The sequence below is a fragment of the Schistocerca gregaria genome, chromosome 3 (genome assembly GCF_023897955.1).
Source record: "Schistocerca gregaria isolate iqSchGreg1 chromosome 3, iqSchGreg1.2, whole genome shotgun sequence".
Lineage (NCBI taxonomy): Eukaryota > Metazoa > Arthropoda > Insecta > Orthoptera > Acrididae > Schistocerca > Schistocerca gregaria.
The window spans coordinates 416,701,978-416,723,854 of NC_064922.1; the positions used below are offsets into that span (position 1 = coordinate 416,701,978).

The 21,877-nt window shown below is 38.5% G+C and overlaps 1 protein-coding gene across 1 annotated transcript in view; it reads right to left on the minus strand.

Annotated features, from left to right (window-relative positions):
• Nucleotides 1-21,877, minus strand: part of LOC126354336 (surfeit locus protein 6 homolog) — a 73,158-nt gene that overhangs the window by 12,686 nt on the left and 38,595 nt on the right. Inside the window, exon 3 of the mRNA XM_050003902.1 lies at nt 6,149-6,229. Within this exon, the coding sequence (XP_049859859.1) occupies nt 6,149-6,229 (81 nt within the window). The remainder of the gene's footprint in view (nt 1-6,148; nt 6,230-21,877) is intronic.

Here is a 21,877-nt window from a genome sequence, read left to right on the forward strand (position 1 = left end):
TGGGACAGAGAGGTAGGGAAAACATGGAGCAAAAAAGAAGAGGAGCAGGGGAAGACAGGCAGCTGCATTAGCAGAGGGTTGCAAATAGATGGGAGATAAGAATGGGGAGGAGATGATAGGACAGAAGGAGTGGAAACTGAAAGGCAGATGGTGTGGGGACAGTATGCTACTGTAGGTTGATGCTGGGATAACTACAGGAGCAGAGAATGTACTGTAAAGATAACTCCTGTCTGCACAGTTCAGAAAAGCTAGTGTCATTCCTTTCACACCAAAAAGTCTCTCCCATAAAGCTTGGCCACCCAGGGATGGTGTATCGGTAGTGACAAAAACTCCCTTACTCAATATGCTGAGGGTCTCGCCAAGGTCTTCACACACAGGCACTAGCCTCCAGACCTCATCCGCAAACAGATCTCCCGTGCCACTTCGCCCACACCCTGAATCCTCCTACTATCTCCAAGAACCAACCCTGAAGGAATGTTCCCTTTGTCACCCAGTACCATCCCAGGGCTGGAACAGTGAACAGAAGTGTGTAGTTGACTCTTGGTGAGCACAAGGTCAACGTAAGGTGTAAGATACAGAACAGGACCATACGAAATTTAGTTGAAGGAATGTGGTTAGAGATTTCAAAATTTCAACAGGTCATCCTCACAATGAGCCCATATGGCAAAAATGTCATCAATGTATCCAAACCAACATGGCTGAAGGCTTAGAGATTCTATGCCAGTACCTCCAAGCGGTCCATGAAAACATTAGAATACAAACGAGCCATCCTTGTTCCCAGGCTGTGCCCCTGATCTGTTTGTATGCCTGTCTCTCCAAGGTAAAGTAGCTGTTTGTCAGTTATTAACTTGATTATGGTGAACAGGAAGGACATAATAGATTTGGAATCATGGGAGTGTCAGTTAGGGTTCTGTTCAGTAGCAGACAGACCATGTACAAGGGTAATGTTGTACAGAAATAGGTGGCATCAATAGTGACAAGTAAGATGTTTGGTGGGAATGGAATGGGCACACATTTCAGAGGTCTAGGAAACTGTTACTGTCTTTCATGTAGGAGGGGAGTATTTGTAATATGGACTGCTAATATTGATCAACCAAGCCAGAGATATGCCCCCTCACCTGTCTACTTTGTATAATGCACTGATCTTTCCACTTTTGTTGGCTCTTTTATGTTGTTTTTTCAGTAACCTCTGCCTTGCTTATTACCCTATATTCCACTTTTAAGTTCTCAGTTTTTCAAATCTTGTCTGTTGCAGATACCAAAATCAGTCTTTACTTCTCATCCTGTTCAGAAAGTCTCCCCTGACCCGGAATTATGTGTGTGTTTTCCGTAACACTTTCCATCACCTAAATCTCACCAGTCCTCTTCCTTTAGCCTTTTTCTTTCTATTTAACCTTTCTGCCACAAGGAGCCACTGGCTTCAAAAGCTAATATGTTTGCACATCTTTTGTGTGTGTTCTCCTGCCACCACTCGGTGATAAGATTTTATCTATCCATATATAACAAAGCAATTAATGTTGCTACTTCCAAACACATCAAGTGTTGAGTGTAGTAATGTATTATAATTCATACTGTTGTTATTCCATTTTGGATTTTCCACCACTACAAACATGTGTGTGTGTGTGTGTTTTGTGCATCATCCAACCACCTCCTTACAGGTACACCACTCTTAACATCCATCTATGGGTTATCACTAGTATACAAAATAGCTCCAATGATATTTTAATTGCTGATGATAAAGGTAAAATGGTTACAAGTACAAAGTAAGAATGCTATAAGAATGAAAATACTACACTATACTATACCATACCATACTGGAGGGAACTATATGCATATTTTCAATAACAATCTAACACAAGACATTTAGTTTATAACAAAATTCTGTTAAGAAAACACTGTTACAATAGTGGCATGATTTGTGATATGGTAGACAAATATTTTTATCAGATAATTTAACAGTATTCTTTCTGAACACGAGCTTTGGATACATCAAAGTCGGACCCCTCAAATCAGTGATCACTTGACAGTTTAGTGGCTGTGGCAGTGCCCTGCATTATAATATCAGCTAACAATTTCGTTAGCTATCTTTTTCTCTGGCATTAAGGTGCATGTCATGCTTTAAGTATAAAGAGTTTCAAAAAGCAGAAATCTGCATACTATTAATCTCTCTCTGAAATAAGTAGCAACTTACTCAGTTATTATTTAATTCTGCAGGCTTTGTTCAACAATGAAATTATGTCAATGCATGATCAAAATCTATACTATTCTTCCTTACCAGCTGCAATGTAATCAAGAAATAAAATGTTGTATTTGATGAAGCTGTAAATTGCTGCAGGAAATTAAGTGTATTAGGATTTTCTAATATTTTTCAGGATGTGCTACTAATCATATCAAAGTTTCTTTATGGTTCAAATAAAATAGAAAGAAACTTCCACATGGGAAAAATATATTGAAAACAAAGATTCCAAGACTTACCAAGTGGGAAAGCACCGGCAGACAGGCACAGTGAACAAAACACACAAACACACACACAGAATTACTAGCTTTCGCAACCGATGGTTGCTTCTTCAGGAAGGAGAGGGAAAGACGAAAGGATGTGGATTTTAAGGGAGAGGGTAAGGAGTCATTCCAATCCCGGGAGCGGAAAGACTTCCCTTAGGGGAAAAAAAGACAGGTGTACACTCACACACACACACACACACACACACACACACACACACACATATCCATCCGCACATACACCAATGTATGTGCGGATGGATATGTGTGTGAGTGTGTGTGTGTGTGTGTGTGCGCGCGCGTGTGTACACCTGTCTTTTTGCACATAATTTTCATGTGGCTATTTTTTCTTCAGAGCTGTTTTTAGAAATCTTATAAGAATCTTGATGCAACTCAGAATCACTTTTATTCTCATTTTTGATAAAGGTGAACTTCTAGGGTCCATTGTTTTCTATTTCTTGCTTTTCAATGAAAACCTATATGTATAGCTACTTAAATGGTCACTTATTAGTGTGGGTCAATGTTCATCTGCCCTTGCACTACCATTAATAACACCACCACCAAGTAGTGTTCACAAAGGCATATAACAGAAAGACCAAATATAAGAAACAGACAAAATTAAGAAATTTTAAGATATATAAGAACATATTTCTTAATGCAGGGACTGACAAGGAAGATAACATTATTATTTAACCAATAATGATATAAACCACTGAAAGGAATGGATAAAAAAGTGCCTTGCTTTTTTGCAATTATTGTATTTACCATTTATAAGATGAGCGTTTTTCCCCAAATTCATCATCCAAAAATTACGGGCTTATCTCACATTCTCAGATTAAAGTACTGCTGCTGAGGTCAATGTTTTTATGCTGTGTTATAAATGAATAGAAGGGTGTTCCTATGTTTATGAATTAAGCTTTGGCAGTTGAGATCAAATGCAGATTTATTTTGAAGAATTCAGAAGGGATGGAGGGGGAACACTGACACCAATTGGGTTGAGAACTGTGATGAACATAGGGACGGGAGTGGTTGGTGGCCAATAAATTTCATCATGCTCCAATAGTAGGAACATATACCACCTACCTTGGATTTTTATGAACATCTATAACATTTAAACTGCAGCTTGCCTGAAGCCATCTTAAGTCTGAATTGAATACTTTAAAATTGGACAAATACTCAACAACAGTGGATGTTTCTGCAGGAGACAGTAATAGTCTAGATAGTGGCAACTAGCATACTTATATGTTTTGTGCAACTATGCTGTCAACATCCACCATGTGGTATGACGGAAACAAAAGAGGGTGTATCAGTTGATGGATCCCTGCATCCAATGAGACAGCCACAGACAGACAAAAAGTCTGGAAGCTTAAGATGAAGGAATATTGTTGCATTTTCATACCAAAATAGATGTGATATCCACTATGTATTTTGGAAGAAAAACAGCTGTGTTCTCAGGTCTCACTTCAACCATAACCTCAGAAATAGCAGCATATTTGGAGTAAACTGTCAAATATTGGAGACAACCATGATTATACATTTCATTGCTCTATGTATATAGAAATATGTTGCCTCGTTTCTTGCCTCTCATTGGTTAGGTAAAACTATAATTTCAGATAATGACGGCGACAATGATGTTGACACAAGAGACAACTGACTTATTATGCAAGAAAGGAAATTAAAATAAATATTAATGTAAACTACACTCCTCGAAATTGAAATAAGAACATCGTGAATTCATTGTCCCAGGAAGGGGAAACTTTATTGACACATTCCTGGGGTCAGATACATCACATGATCACACTGACAGAACCACAGGCACATAGACACAGGCAACAGAGCATGCACAATGTCGGCACTAGTACAGTGTATATCCACCTTTCGCAGCAATGCAGGCTGCTATTCTCCCATGGAGACGATCGTAGAGATGCTGGATGTAGTCCTGTGGAACGGCTTGCCATGCCATTTCCACCTGGCGCCTCAGTTGGACCAGCGTTCGTGCTGGACGTGCAGACCGCGTGAGACGACGCTTCATCCAGTCCCAAACATGCTCAATGGGGGACAGATCCGGAGATCTTGCTGGCCAGGGTAGTTGACTTACACCTTCTAGAGCACGTTGGGTGGCACGGGATACATTCGGACGTGCATTGTCCTGTTGGAACAGCAAGTTCCCTTGCCGGTCTAGGAATGGTAGAACGATGGGTTCGATGACGGTTTGGATGTACCGTGCACTATTCAGTGTCCCCTCGACGATCACCAGAGGTGTACGGCCAGTGTAGGAGATCGCTCCCCACACCATGATGCCGGGTGTTGGCCCTGTGTGCCTCGGTCGTATGCAGTCCTGATTGTGGCGCTCACCTGCACGGCGCCAAACACGCATACGACCATCATTGGCACCAAGGCAGAAGCGACTCTCATCGCTGAAGACGACACGTCTCCATTCGTCCCTCCATTCACGCCTGTCGCGACACCACTGGAGGCGGGCTGCACGATGTTGGGGCGTGAGCGGAAGACGGCCTAACGGTGTGCGGGACTGTAGCCCAGCTTCATGGAGACGGTTGCGAATGGTCCTCGCCGATACCCCAGGAGCAACAGTGTCCCTAATTTGCTGGGAAGTGGCGGTGCGGTCCCCTACGGCACTGCGTAGGATCCTACGGTCTTGGCGTGCATCCGTGCGTCGCTGCGGTCCGGTCCAGGGTCAACGGGCATGTACACCTTCCGCCAACCACTGGCGACAACATCGATGTACTGTGGAGACCTCACGCCCCACGTGTTGAGCAATTCGGCGGTACGTCCACCCGGCCTCCCGCATGCCCACTATACGACCTCGCTCAAAGTCCATCAACTGCACATACGGTTCACGTCCACGCTGTCGCGGCATGCTACCAGTGTTAAAGACTGCGATGGAGCTCCGTATGCCACGGCAAACTGGCTGACACTGACGGCGGCGGTGCACAAATGCTGCGCAGCTAGCACCATTCGACGGCCAACACCGCAGTTCCTGGTGTGTCCGCTGTGCCGTGCGTGTGATCATTGCTTGTACAGCCCTCTCGCAGTGTCCGGAGCAAGTATGGTGGGTCTGACACACCGGTGTCAATGTGTTCTTTTTTCCATTTCCAGGAGTGTATTTCTTTTACTTCTCCTTGTATTATCAAAATGAAGAACATCAATAAATGACATATGTTTAGAATAGGTATACAGTTAACTTTTTCAGATAGATATTTTCTACCAATAAAACAAGATTGTAATTTTGATTAATTAGAATATGTTAAAAATAAAATTTTCTCAAAGAGCCTCTTAAGGAAATAAAATGGGGGAGGGGGGTCATCTAAAACTAGCATAAATACAATATATGTATGACCATAATATGCAATACTAAGAGATTCAAAACATTTTATAAGGCAGTGGGTGTGGGCATTGGGGGCAAGGGGTAGTGTGAAGTAAACGTAAATAATGAGCAAGTTGTACTTTGTTCATCAAAATGCAAAATTACTCAATAATGACAGAATATAAGGGATGATATTGCAAGATACTAAAACAGAAGCACAAACATTCAAGCTGATATTTCTCAATACTGGTCAGATCACAAAGAAAACTGATTGGTATATAACATGTGAAAAATTACATTTAACCAAAAAGAGCTGTACGTTACCTTTCAGGCTATCCAGTTTCTCATGGAGTTCTTGCAAACTTCTTGCACGTGTTGTTTGTTCACCAAACGTAGCAAATTTCACTGGAATAAAGCAGACTATTTAGAAAAAAAGCCTTTAATCATAATAATTGCAAATAAAGGGGTGTTACTAATTTTTTTAACAGAAAGTTATCTTTTCTAATCTGTAAGCAATGTGGCCAACTCCATTACAAATCATTACTATGGTCTCAGAAAGCTATTGAAGAAGGTAACAATACTATAATTAGTCTCTCATTCAAAACAGAACTAAAATTCCACTTTTAAGAATATATTTTTTATTATAACTGACTGAAACTTATCAAAGTATTGGGTGCCTGGGTAATAGTGTTGCAATGTCTTTATACCATTCACCCATAAGAGTATGGATGGTACTCTGAAGGTTGTTTCTTCCTGATCCTACACTACAACTAAGACAATTGAGCTCTATTTTGCAGCTCATAATCCGTGACCACCCATTCAAATAAAGCTCTAAAATGACATTAAAATTTCCATCATTTTCTATTTTCTTATTTCAGTATAAAAAGAATTTTCAAAAATCAAAAGCTTGTGCAGACTTTTTTTTTTCTTTTCAATGTTCTTACTCATGAAAAATTCTGAACAGCACTTGCGATACTAGCAAATGTAGCCTAACATTATTTCCTCAATGTCAGTACTTCAAGTACCCCCCCCCCCCAAAAAAAAAAAAAAAAAAAAAAAAAAAAAAAAAAAAAAAAAAAAAAAAAAAAAAACAACCCTCATTGATCAGTTTTCTTTTTCCATATTCTGGCAACAAGAAAACTATTTTGTACATATGTTGGAGGAAATAAAACATTTCTTCACTTCTCTAGGAACATGGGCTCTAAAAATGTTAGGAGTAAAATCTTTTTAGGATTCCGTACCTCAATTGGTAAAAACTGAACTCTTATCAGATTGCTTTGTTGTCCTTATATCTGTCTATCTGCCTACCTAATTATTTAAAACACTTTCTCAGGAATTAGTAGTACATATCAAGTTGAAATTTAAGTCACATACTGAGATCTACAGCTCTTGGCAGTGTAATACATTGAAGTTTCTAAGTCAAAGCAATCAAAATGTAAGGCCGTCAATCAAAAGGTAAGGCTGTTTATGTCACATAATGTAATACTTGCAAACTCACTTGTTAAAACCTATACAGTACTTCCTGTTGGCCTAGAATTAAGCAACTTGGCAAGAATCAAGGAATCACAGTACAATCAAAGGAAAAAATCCAACATCTATAAATGTAATTACACATGGAAAAAAGAAATTGTCATTTGTTGTCAAACTGACTGACTGTCCCGTTCGTCTGTCTGTCAAGGCCCCTTTTCCTCAACAACGGGACGATGTATCAAGTTGAAATTTATGTCACATACTAAGGTCTATAGTCCATTGGTGATATAATGAACATTAGCTTTTAAGTCAATGCAATCAAAAGCTAATACCATTTATGTCACTTATTTGATACTCGCAAACTTACTCATCAAAATCAAGACCAAAAAGTATGCAATTTGGCAAGAAGCAAGGTTTCAAAGTACAAGTAAAGGAAAAAAATCTGAACATTGTTAATTTGTAATTATATGAAACAAAAAATATTTCTTCTGTCATTTGTTATCCAATGTCAAACATAAATTTAAAACAAGTAGTTCCGCATTCTGTCTGATACAGTTGCAATGGTAAAAGTCAAAAGTCAGGCAAGGAATGACTTAATTGCTCATATTTTGCATGCAGTTTGAAAAGCATATTTTGCATACAGCTTGAAATGTCATATCTACATGTAATAATTGCTCCTGGATATCTGATGATTGGTAAATTCCAAGCCACATCATAAGAGCAATAAAGTCACTGCTTGCCTTATGTCTGACTTTCACCATTGTAACCCAGTCAGCCTGAATGGAGAACTGCTGATTACTATAAAAATAATCGCCTGCCTCTTGCATTTGTTATCCAATGCCAAACGTGAAATTAAAACAAGTAGTTTCGCATTCTGACTGATTCAGTTGCAACGGTAAAAGCCAAATATCAGGCAAGGAATGACTTTATATTACTGAAATTTAAACATACTCGAAAATCTTGGAATCCCTGGGACCAATATCTTGCCAGTATCAATGCTGGTAACAGGCAAAAATTATTGAGGTTCTCAATTCCCGGAATGAATGAACTATCTATATACATAATGGGCGAGTCCTACTCAGTTCTGGACAAGTTTTTTAGTAATGCGCTCATTGTAAGGGGTAATCAAGTTTTAATAACCACCAAGAAAAAATAAAGTTACATAGTTTTTTGTCTGTCTGCAGGTACAGTTTGTAAGTTGTTTTATATGTGAATTCCATTTTCTTCCTATCTTGTAGCTAAATTCATGTAGTTTTTCCACCTTAAATCGCTCTGGACAGATACTCCTACAGACTTCATGGACTTCTGATTTCAGTGACTGACTTCTATTCACATTATTGGTTGGCTTGTTATTTCCATATGCAAGTATCAAAATTTTGATCTTTTGCTATGATATCAAACAACATATTTTTCTGTTTATACACATTAAATTACATTTATTGTGGTCAATCTTCACATAAGAAACTGATAACTGCACTTCATTCTACATTCTTTAACCTCTATGTGCACTAGCGCATTACCTGCAGACAGTCGCTTAGAGCTACAGACCTGCTAGGTCATACATTGAGTGTCATTAAAGACGAGAGTATGTGATCAACAGGAGAAGATGGTGGTAAAATTTTCTGTGTTCTTTTCAAAGGAAACATTCAAGCATTTGTCTTAAGAAACCATAGAAATCCTAAATATGAATGGCTGGAAGGGGTAACTGAACCTTCGATCTTCAAAATCAAAATCAAGTGTCTTAATCACTGTATCACCTCATTCAAGTTTGTATAGGTTGGCAATTGACCCATTTTATGTAACCAATGGAGAGGGAAGTTATTGGGAACTAAAGAGAGATTATGACTGCCAAAACAAACAGTTAAATGATATATTAGCTCAATGGTAAATTAGCTATATGTGTACTAGGCAGGTGTTATCATTCTTGCTTCTAGTGCACTTCCAGCTTATCAACACTAGTAATTCACACTTGTTTCACTAATTCTCATTTTAAAATGACTTTCTCTTGGGCTCAATTTTACATTGTGAATATTCTTAATCATATATTTGTGATTTAAGAATTGTCAACTTTATATTATAATGTAGTCAACAATAGTCTTCAGTTCAAACACTCCAGAGCACACACATGTTTACAATGTAAGGGAGTGCCCAAAAATAACCAAAATCGAACTGTTGCAAGTCCACAATTCGTTGTTATGTGTTGTGCCACTCACTAGGTGGTGTTAACTTGTGGCCTCCCACATCACAATAAGCTGGTGTCAGTCAGAGTTCAGTGGTTTGTTTGTGGTGCTCTGTTGTTTATATTCCTATTTCAACACTTCGGGATTTAATGACATGGCCAACAACAAGGAGCAAACAGTCTGTGTGAAATTTTGTTTTCTGTTACGGAAAACTGAAGCCAAGACTACTGGGATGCTTTGCAAGCCTATAATGATGATGTTTGGGGGAAATCACAGGTCTATGAGTGGTTGTCCCATTTCAAATCTGGCAACATGGCAAGTGAAGATATAACATGCCCCAGTTGCCCTTTGACAGGAAGAAATGATGAAAACATTGCCACAATCAAATGTGCAACTGATGGGGATTGTTAATGGACAACTGACTAAATTTCTGAGGAAATAATGTTGTTGAGTATGGTCTAGTGAATTCCAACCACAGATCTGCACCTGCGACAGCTGTCAGCAAAATTTGTTCCTCGCTTGCTCGCAGGTGCCCATATAAAAAACTGCTGTCTAATCTGATGAGAACATTTGCTGCGACTTGAACAGTGAAGGACAGAACAATCCAAATTTTATTAACAGGATTGCGACTGGTGATGAAAGTTGGTGCTACTGGTACGATCCAGAGTCAAAGCAAGTGTCGAGGCAGTGAAAAATTCAAATGTCACCACGACCCATGAAAGCATGTCAGGTGCAATCCCATGTGAAAATAATCTTGATTAGTTTTTTCTAATGCCAATCTTGTGTCTATAAGGAGTTCGTTCCTCCAGGACAAATCAACATTTTTGCCTGGATATGTTATGAAGATTACAAGAAAATGTGTAACGAAAATGACCAGAACTGTAGAGAAATGGGAACTGACTGCTGCACCATGACAATGCTCCAGCCCACACAGCTCTGAGAGACTAACAGTTTGTGGCAAAAGACTACAGGTGCTTGTGCCTCTTCCACCCTACTCACCCGATTCAGTGACGCAGATGATATCAAAGAAAACATGCTAACAACTTTGAACAGTATCCTGCATCAAGACTTCCAGAACTGTTTTCAGAAGTGGTAGAAGTATTGCAACAAGTGCATTAATTTACATTGACAATACTTTGAATGGGACCAGTACTGTGAATATAGTGTTCCATAAAAATGCAAAACAACAAAAGTTTGTTATTTTTGTTGCCTCCCGTCCATGAGGAGCTTTCCAGGCCTTTTCAGTTGAGTTACTGAGCAACATTTTGTTAAAAACAGTTCATCTGATGATGACTAGGTTGACTAGGTAATAAGTTGAAACCAATAATGATACTATTTGTGCGACTTCCAGCTTCCGAGGGGAGGGGGGGGCGGGGGCTTACTTTGTCGCTATTCAGCAGCTCAATAAGATACCATTTTGATAATTTCTGCAGAATTTTACTATGTTTTTCTACAATTTTTATTTGTATCTATTGTGTTACATTGGCACTAACTGGAATTTTTGAGTGTTTCTAACTTAATTCATACATAGTTTAGAAGGAAATTCTTTCATGTATCATTGTGTTCAGTTATAGAAGGTTTTTCCTAATAAATCCATTAATCTTCGGTGATAAGGAGTCTGTCTGCAATTAGAAATGAACCACAGGCCTACTTTTATTTTTGAGTTGTCAGTTTTCTGGTTGGTTTGATGTGACCTATCACTAATTCCACTTGTGTGATGACCTCTTCATCTCCGAGCAGCACTGTACCCAACACTTTTTCTAGGTTGACAAACTGTTATAGCAAGTCTTAATTTTTCCTTCAGTCTTGCTTCCATTACCAAGTGTAATGTCTGGAAAAAAAACTGATCACCACCTAAGAGATGGTCAATTTTCTTTTGCAGTCTCCTGTATATTACACTTATCACCAGCTTGGTTGCACATAATCTGTTACGGAGACTGTGCAATAGTTCTCACACGTATCTACCTTTGCTATCTTTGGATTTATGCAGATGTGAGGTTTTCTAAAAATCTGATGGTACATCACCGGTCTCATATATTCTACACACCAACTTAAATAGTCATTTGGTTGCCTCTTCACCAATGATTTTAGAAATTCTGATGGAATGTTATCTATCCCTTCTGCCTTATTTGATCTCAAGTCTTCCAGAGCTCTTTTAAATTTTTTCCCTAATATAATATCTCTGTCTTCCATATTGACTCCAATTTCTTCTTCTATCAAGCTGTCAAACAATTGCTCCATCTTACAGAGATTTTCAATGTCTTCTTTCCACCGATGTGCTCTCTCCTTTGTGTTCAACAGCGGAATTCACATTGCACACTCAATATTACACCCTTGCTTTTAATTCCCACCAAAGGTTCTTTTGACTTTTTTTATATGATGAGTCCTTCTTTTTGACAATCACTCGATTTTTTCACATTTTTCCTGCAGCCACTTAGTCATGGCTTCCCTGCATTTTCTATTAATTTAATTTTTTAGTGATTTACATTGCTGTAGTCCTGTTTTACCCCAAGAATTTTAATACCTTTTTCTTTTATCAATCAACTGAAGTATTGCTTCTGCTACTCAAGGTTTCTTATTCATTACCTCCCTTGTACCTATGTTTGTCTGTCCAATGTCTGTGATTGCTTGTTTTTATAGATGTACACTCCTCTTCAACTGAACAGCCTACTCTGGTATTCCTTATCGCAGTACCCATATCCTTAGCAAACTTCAAATGCATCTCTTCATTAATCAGTACTTTAGTGTTCCCTTTCCTTCCATACTGATAATTCCAGACAATTCTCTTAAACTTCAGTCTACTCTTCATCATTACTAAATTGTGATACGAGTCTATACCTGCTTCTGGGTGTGTTTTACAATCCAGTATTTGATATCAAAATCTCTGTCCGACCATGGTGTAATCCTGCTGGAATCTTCTCGGGTCTTTGCCATGTATACCACCTTCTCTTGTCATTCCTGAACAGAGTATTGACTATTATCACCTGAAATTTATAACAGAACTCAATCAGTCTTCTTTCTTTCTCATTCCTACTGCCAAAACCACAATTTCTTACAATCCTTTCTTCTATTCCTTACCCTACAAACATGTTACAATTCCCGGTGATTATTTGATTATCAACTCCCTTTACATACAGAATTGCAGAACTCAATTAGTTTTTTCCTCTCTCATTCCTATTGCCAAGCCCACACTCTCCTGATATCATTTCTTCTGTTCCTTTCCCTATAAAAATCTTGCAAACCCTCATAATTATTAGATCATCATCTCCCCTTACATGCTGAATTATACATTCAGTACCCTCAAGTACTTTCTCAGTCTCTATTTTCTGTTCGCAACATGACATACATACCTGAAATATTGTTGTCAGTGTTGGTTTGCTGTCTAATCTGATGAGAACATTCCTTTCACTGAACTTTTCCCAGTAGCTCAGGCTCTGCCCTATTTTCCTATTGATTACAAATTCTACTTCCATTATACAATTTTCTGCAGCTGTTGATATTACCCTATATTTATCAGATCAGAAATTATCTTCCTCCCATTTCAGTGACTCCCCCTATATCTAAAATGAGCCTAGCATATTTTCTACCTTTCCTGTTATGTTCGAACTTCTGACATTACTCTGAGCCATAGAATGTTATCCCTTCATTCAATATTCCATCTTTTCTGACGATCACCTTCTCTTGGCACTTTTCAGTTACATGCCACATGTCCTGTGGATACTTACTACATGCCTTCTGCAGCCTCATGCCATTGATCACTGTAGATTCTTCCACCTTTCAGCAGCAGTTTCACATGCTAAGGGCAAGATAGTGCCCTGAACCTCTGACTGCTCCTCCTCCTTAGACAAGACCGCTGGAAGAACAAGCATGACTTCATATGCTTGGAAGTCTTTGGTCACCATTGCTGATGATTTTTATTCAAAATTTAAGCAGTGGCTGGGTTTGAAGCCAGGACCCAGGACTTTTGATTACTAGTCAAAGACACTACCCCTCGGCCACAGAAGAGGCCTATTTAGTATATCAATTAACATTAATGTTTTTGTGTTTGTCTGGTCTATAGAAATTACTGTATTTACTCAAATCTAAGCCGCACCTGAAAAATGAGGCTCGAAATAAAGGAAAAAAAAAAAAAAAAAAGATTCCCGAATCCAAGCCGCACCTGAAATTTGAGACTCGAAATTCAAGGAGAGAGAAAAGTTTTAGGCCGCACCTCCAAATCGAAACAAAGTTGGTCCATTGTAATACGAGACACAATTTAGGTCGAATGAATGACGCTACACCTACAGTAGTTTGGTTCGAGTTGTAAGCTTAGCAGTTAAGCTTTACCAGGTAGGCCTTCGCTATGCGTCAGGAACTCCGTCCGTATTTATACGGGTACCCTTCCCTTTTCACGTGCTTCGTCTGGTTTGAATCAATAGATTATTTTGCGTTAATCTGATAAGTGCAGTTCTCTTTATTATAGGTGTTTACATCACTCTAAGCTGAAAATGCATTAGTGTACTGTGCCATGCATTGTTTGTCACATTCTGATAATGTGTGTTTACGGCCTGTCGCTGCTCGCGGTATGGCTTGCTTTTGTGCGCGCTACCGCCGCTTACAATTTTTTTTAAAAAAAGAGAGAGAAACAATGGCAAGAGACTGCTATTTGTTGTTACTTACTCTGCTGCTTTCTTTGATAATGATCAACAAGAACCAAATAACAGACTGCGTATGATAGAACATGTTCTGAACGAGAGCTAGGCGAAAATGTTTCTCCATTTGAAAATCTTTGCGGCCGCTTCTTTAGTACATCAAATTCTCCACAGAATTTAAACATCTAGTCAGTTGCCGTGCTTCATTTCTGACTGTAGCACTATTATGCATAAGACTAATACGAATATAAACATGACTATATATATATATATATATATATATATATATATATATATATATATATTAAAAACAAAGATTCCAAGACTTACCAAGCGGGAAAGCGCCGGCAGACAGGCACATGAACAAAACACACAAAAACACACACAGAATTACGAGCTTTCGCAACTGGCAGTTGCTTCGTCAGGAAAGAGGGAAGGAGAGGGAAAAATGAAAGGATGTGGGTTTTAAGGGAGAGGGTAAGGAGTCATTCCAATCCCGGGAGCGGAAAGACTTCCCTTAGGGGAAAAAAATATGTCTGCTTGTGTCTGTGTATGTGCGGATGGATGTGTGTGTGTGTGTGTGTGTGTGTGTGTGTGTGTGTGTGTGTGTGTGTGCGCGAGTGTACACCTGTCCTTTTTTTCCCGTAAGGGAAGTCTTTTCGCTCTCGGGATTGGAATGACTCCTTACCCTCTCCCTTAAAACCCACATCCTTTCGTCTTTCCCTCTCCTTCCTGAAGAAGCAACCATCGGTTGCGAAAGCTAGTAATTCTGTGTGTGTGTTTCGTTCATGTGCCTGTCTGCCGGCGCTTTCCCGCTTGGTAAGTCTTGGAATCTTTGTTTTTAATATATTTTTCCCATGTGGAAGTTTCTTTCTATTTTATATATATATATATATATATATATATATATATATATATATATATATATATATATATATATATATATATCCCATTGAGTGGCTTTCATTACAGCAAATATTAGCAATCTACTGTGTCAATTATATTGCTTGTAATTAGTGACAGCAAAAATTGTTTAATAATCCTTGTGATTTTGCAGAGACAGTTCTGACTCTTGATTACTGGTTGCTGTACGTATCTATCCACATCAAGGCTGTCGAGAGAGACTCGTGAAGATTCGAGACAGCTCTTAGAGGATTTGCAGTTTAAAAGTGACATAATTGTGAAATAAGTGTGGGGATGAGTGATTAAAATGTGTTTTATTGAAGTTGTTATGCGATTTTAAAGGAATAATAAATGTTGAGCCGTCCTATACCCGTAATTTTCCGCCACTTATTTACTGGTAAACACCAGTTGGAGAGTGACATGTAGCGTATAGCATAGTATGAGCTTTGCTCAACAGATGGCACGAGGGAACTCCAGAAGCAGAAAATTGCAGGAGGATGAGCTGGAATTCAAAAACCACTCAGCAACAATGCAAAATGTAGTACCAAAGCCCTGAAACCTGGACTATGGAGAAATGGAAGGAGGTCATTTAGTTGGATGGGTCTTGTTTCACTCCGTTTCCAGCTTCTGGCCGATTTTACCTGGCAGTGGTTTGGTGATTTTGGCTGCCATATCACGGTATTCCATTTACCTCATACTACTCTGCAAGATCACATTACTACTCTCCAAGGTCACATAACTGTCAAGGATTACATACTACTTTTGCTGATCAGGTCCATCCCATTGGTACCATGTTTGTTCCCCAATGGTGGTGCTGTGTTCCAAGACGGCAGAGCCCCTGTTCACAGCTCACATCGCCCAAAACTAGTTTGGTGAGAACGAGGAAGAGCTGTCACATCTCCCTTGGCCACCACAGTCACCAGATCTCTGTGTTATTGGGCCTTTGTGGCATACTTTGAAGAGCAGGGTGTGCGATGGCTATCCACCTCCATCTCATTGCCATAATTTTGCAGGAAGAACGGTGTAAGATTCCCTCTAAAACCATACAAGACCCCTGTTTATCCATTCTAAGATGACTGGAAGCTGTTTTGAACGCCAATAATTAACATACACCGTATTAGGTATGGTGATATGTTCCGCATGTCTTGTTTGTGTATTTTTGTCCACATCACAGTATCATTACATTCAACACTGCACTCATACACACAACATTACTTATGTTTAACAAAGGACATTTGCTTTGTTGTAAATTATTGACTGATTTAATCTTTTGAAAGAAGTTTCGCACTATTTTGGTTTGTCATATGGACCACTTCAATGTCATTAGCAGCAATTTCAGATCTGTCAAGAATAAAACTTGTCATTATTTGTTATAACCTCAGTTCACCCTAGTAACTACAGAGTTCTTAAAAGTACTTTCACATGCTATAGTTACAGATGAGTCAACCACCGTAACTGTGGTGTCTTCTTCAACGAGGTACCACGACATAATTGTTACCTCACGACAGAACTGTAAAAAAGCACAGCCATTGCCAGATGCAGCAATGAACAGGAACTGTCAACTTAGAAACATCCTCAAGCCTTTCTATTCATGGGCACTGCTAAAGACCTGCTTACTTCAGAGCAGAGTGCTGTTCAGCCTACTTCGCCAACATCACAAAGAAGACAGCGGTGCCTAACTACAGAGCTAACAGTGTGAGAGTTTTATTAGACAAAACTATACAGCAAAGTTTATAATCGATTGTACAGTATTAGAAGTGACTATTATTCTGTTCTGTATCAAGTGATGTGTTAGTGTTCAGTTACAGAATATAGCATAGATTCCGGAAAAAAGAAGGAGTGCAAAATTAACTTATTGATATTCAACAATAAAGAAGCGCTATATGCGCTCTTAGAATTGTATTAATTGTAATGTTTGTCTCGTAGTATAAAAGAAAAGCACATTTTTGTTTCATTGTCTTCTGTGTCTTCTTGGTTCTGATGTCCTAGCTGACAGACACGTGTAAATCACGGTCTGTAATTAATACAATTATCTGTAGCATCATTATAATATATATTGAATATATATATCCAAATAATTACTGTAGAGTGTGTTTTTGTTAGTAGCAAGAAAGCACCTACCCTATCCATGATTTAGTTATGTAATAATTAAATGTTGCCCTGGCCATTTTGTGTAAGTACATAGTTGAAGCGATGCCATTAATGATAAAATGATGAAAACCTGTTTAACAGTCATTTAACTCTGAAAGTACTGAAGTCATTAATCTCGATAAATACAAAACGGCATCTTGTAATATTTTCCAATTCAATTTCTAGGCCAGAGGTACAGTTTTATTAAAAAGTATTTTCTATAAATGTATACGCTGCCATTGCACATAGGCAGCTATACTGGAGCATCAAGCCTCACAAAACAGGAATTAATTAGCATTGTATTTAATTGGCTTATCGCATAACATTAAAGAAAGATTTATTTTTTCTCATTAATCATGAGTAACATGGATGTCTTCATGTTGGAATACGTATGATATTTTTGGCGATAGTGCCATGAGAAAAATTAGTCATGGCTTTTAACAAAAAAAAGAGAATTTTTAACAAAATATTTGATTCCAAATTTAACAGAATAATTTATTACATTCACTTTTCAAAAAGTTACCGATAAGAAACAATCCTGTAGACATGGATTATGTCAAAGTTAAGTATTTCATCCAGTTCAAGTTACAATAAAGAGATGTAATATTTTGTGTAAATTGTAGTCTAATTCGCCTCCTCCAGAAGTAAATCTAAGAACCCACCACAATGTCGTCAGTGACTTTCAGACAATGACAGGAAAACTTGAGCTTGTTGCAATGTAACATGTTTCCAGTTTGGTAGGCAAGGTCATATCGAAACAGCCTGTTTACAAGGCAGTCAGCACAAGCACAGGTCTGACACACAGCTTCAGTGATGCTTCCAGGAAATGCATGTCATGTCTGCAATACCACTGGAAGAAACACATATGAAGGCCACATTTCCATCTCACGGAAACCTTCTACTCTCGTCCATGGACAGAAGAACAAAAATTTTCTCCAATTAAGAGTGGCTAAAAAAACAAATTTTAGTTAGAAAAAGTTACATCTATTTCCCTTATATATGAATATGCATATGAAAGTATCTGCAGTCCATGACTACAGAAGCCTACTTCTGTTTTTTTCTGCATACAATAGACATGAAATACCAGTACTTTGTGCGTAGAGTATGCCAGCAACTTTTTGTGATGTTACAAAATATGTTTCATTTCATATAAACAGTTCGAGGAACAGTGCAACATTTTTGATTTATACGTCTTTATTTGTTTAACCTGTGCATCCACAACAATATGTTACTAAATCAGTGCCTAATACTAATGTTTCTGACTTGTCTAATAAGCACAGTGAACTGTGTGAAACAGGTTTAGGATGGCCTAAGGACTGCAGTATTTGATGAACACGCATAGCGCACTACTGACGTCAGAGACTGCATGAAGGCAGTCGGGAGGGTTGTGGGTTGCTGTTGGCAAGAATCATGCAAGGCTATCGAAACAAATAAGGTGTAACAGTATGGAAATATGAAACAGATACATTATTACTGTCATGGAGGAAGTTGCTCTCCATCACTTTTGGCAAGTAATCTATATGCTATGTAAAAGCACTAGCAGGTATTTATTAATATCATTTACTTCTTTTAAATATTTTATTGTTAGAAATGTGAACCGAACTATCTTTTGAAGCAGTAGAAACTTTGACAAAATTCTAGTGATTCACTTCCATCTGTATCAGGTGCATGAGGAATGTTAACTGGGATTCAGATTAACCTAATGATATTACTACTTATTCAGATGAAGAATCAAATAGAAATATATCTGATTCACAATGTATTATTATTATTATTATTATTATTATTATTATTATTATTATTATTTATTTTCTCCCTCATTATTTTCTTTTCATACATATAAGATTACATAAAGTAATAATAATTTTGTACCACAGATAACATTGGCATAGAAACGAAACAAGTAGAGATATGCTTTTCAATTTTTTGATTTCTTTACATTCATCTATTCGTCTCAATAAGTGATAGCAGGTGGACGTATTGCGAGCTCCACAGAGTTAATATTGCTAATAAAAAAATAATCTGTTTGTGTCTATAAGTGGTAGCAGGCGGACGTATGAAGAGTTCCGCCGCATTAATATTGTTCAAAAATGTGTATTCTCCTTGGACATTAAACCAGTGTCATAAGCGTTATTTGGGACACGAATTTTATTAAAAAAACCACCTGTTTATCATTTCACCGACGGCGAGAATCCTGCAGCAAGAGGACTGAAGCAGACAAGAAGAATTTGTGGGAGCAGAGGAGGGGTGATCCAGGACCATTATTGTCATACCAAGCTTTATTCACAACACAAGTAACAAGAAAAAGAAGTACGTAAAGAAACTGAAGAAACTGCAAAAAGGTGGGAATTTAAGGAGATGGGACCTGGATAAACTGAAAGAACCAGAGGTTGTACAGAGTTTCAGGGAACAATTGACAGGAATGGGGGAAAGAAATACAGTAGAAGAAGAATGGGTAGCTTTGAGGGATGAAGTAGTGAAGGCAGCAGAGGATCAAGTAGGTAAAAAGACGAGGGCTGGTAGAAATCCTTGGGTAACAGAAGAAATATTGAATTTAATTGATGAAAGAAGAACACATAAAAATGCAGTAAATGAAGCAGGCAAAAAGGAATACAAACGTCTCAAAAATGAGATCGACAGGAAGTGCAAAATGGCTAAGCAGGGATGGCTAGAGGACAAATGTAAGGATGTAGAAGTTTATCTCACTAGGGGTAAGATAGATACTGCCTACAGGAAAATTAAAGAGACCTTTGGAGAAAAGAGAACCACTTGTCTGAATATCAAGAGCTCAGATGAAAACCCAGTTCTAAGCAAAGAAGGGCAAGCAGAAAGGTGGAACTACTGACGGCCTTAGGAGAGCCAGTCCTGACAAAACTCTACCATCTAGTGAGCAAGATGTATGAAACAGGCGAAATACCTTCAGACTTCAAGAAGAACATAATAATTCCAAACCCAAAGAAAGCAGGTGTTGACAGATGTGAAAATTACCGAACAATCAGTTTAATAAGCCACAGCTGTGAAATACTAACACGAATTCTTTACAGAATAATGGAAAAACTAGTAGAAGCCGACCTCGGGGAAGATCAGTTTGGATTCCGTAGAAATACTGGAACATGTGAGGCACTTATCTTAGAAGAAAGATTAAGGAAGGGTAAAACTATGTTTCTAGCATTTGTAGACTTAGAGACAGCTTTTGACAATGTTGACTGGAATACTCTCTTTCAAATTCTAAAGGTGGCAGGGGTAAAATACAGGGAGTGAAGGGCTATTTGCAATTTGTACAGAAGCCAGATGGCAGTTGTAAGAGTTGAGGGACATGAAAGGGAAGCAGTGGTTGGGAAGGGAGTAAGACAGGGTTGTAGTCTCTCCCCGATGTTATTCAATCTGTATATTGAGCAAGCAGTAAAGGAAACAAAAGAAAAATTTGGAGTAGGTATTAAAATCCAGGGAGAAGAAATAAAAACCTTGAGGTTCACCGATGACATTGTATTTCTGTCAGAGACAGCAAAGGACTCTGAAGAGCAGTTGAATGGAATGGACAGTGTCTTGAAAGGAGGATATAAGATGAACATAAAAAAAAGCAAAACGAGGATAATGGAATGTAGTCTAATTAAGTCGGGTGATGCTGAGGGAATTAGATTAGGAAATGAGACACTTAAAGTAGTAAATGAACTTAGCTATTTGGGGAGCAAAATAACTGATGATGGTCGAAGTAGAGAGGATATCAAATGTAGACTGGCAATGGCAAGGAAAGTGTTTCTGAAGAAGAGAAATTTGTTAACATCAAGTACAGATTCAACCGGCGGTTGCTTCGTCAGGAAAGAGGGAAGGAGAGGGAAAGATGAAAGGATGTTGGTTTTAAGGGAGAGGGTAAGGAGTCATTCCAATCACGGGAGCGGAAACACTTACCTTAGGGGGGGGAAGAAGGATAGGTATACACGCGCGCGCGCACACACACACACACACACACACACACACACACACACACACACACACACACATATCCATCTGCACATACACAGACACAAGCAGACATTTGTAAAGGCAAAGAGTTTGGGCAGAGATGTCAGTTGAGGCGGAAGTACAGAGGCAAAGAAGTTGTTGAAAGACAGGTGAGGTATGAGCGGAGGCAACTTGAAATTAGCGGAGGTTGAGGCCTGGCGGATATCGAGAAGAGAGGATATACTGAACGGCAAGTTCCCATCTCCGGAGTTCTGAGAGGTTGTTGTTAGTGGGAAGTATCCAGATAACTTTAACGGTGTAACACTGCGCCGAGATGTGCTGGCCGTGCACCAAGGCATGTTTAGCCACAGGGTGATCCTCATGTATTAATGTATTAAACAAAACAAATGGAATTGCACTCAGTTAATATGTCAACCAAATAGTTTCAAATCTATATTTGCCCATTAATACCAAGTGCTATGATAAATACTGGTTGGTGTAATTAAAAATAACAAACATTTTACATTTGGGTTGACTGAATGTGCTGTTCAACGTTTAATATGTATGGATAATTTTCCTTTACTCCATATCTATTTTTGTCGTAAGACTACCGGTTTTGATCTATAATGATCATCTTCAGATCTGTTTTATAAAAACACGTCCTAATATGTTGGAGCCATAGTGGCATCATCAAATGTTAAACACAAAGTGAGCATTAACATTTGACGATGCAACTATGGCTCCAGTATATTACCATATGTTTTTACAAAACAGACATGGTCATTACTGACCAAAAC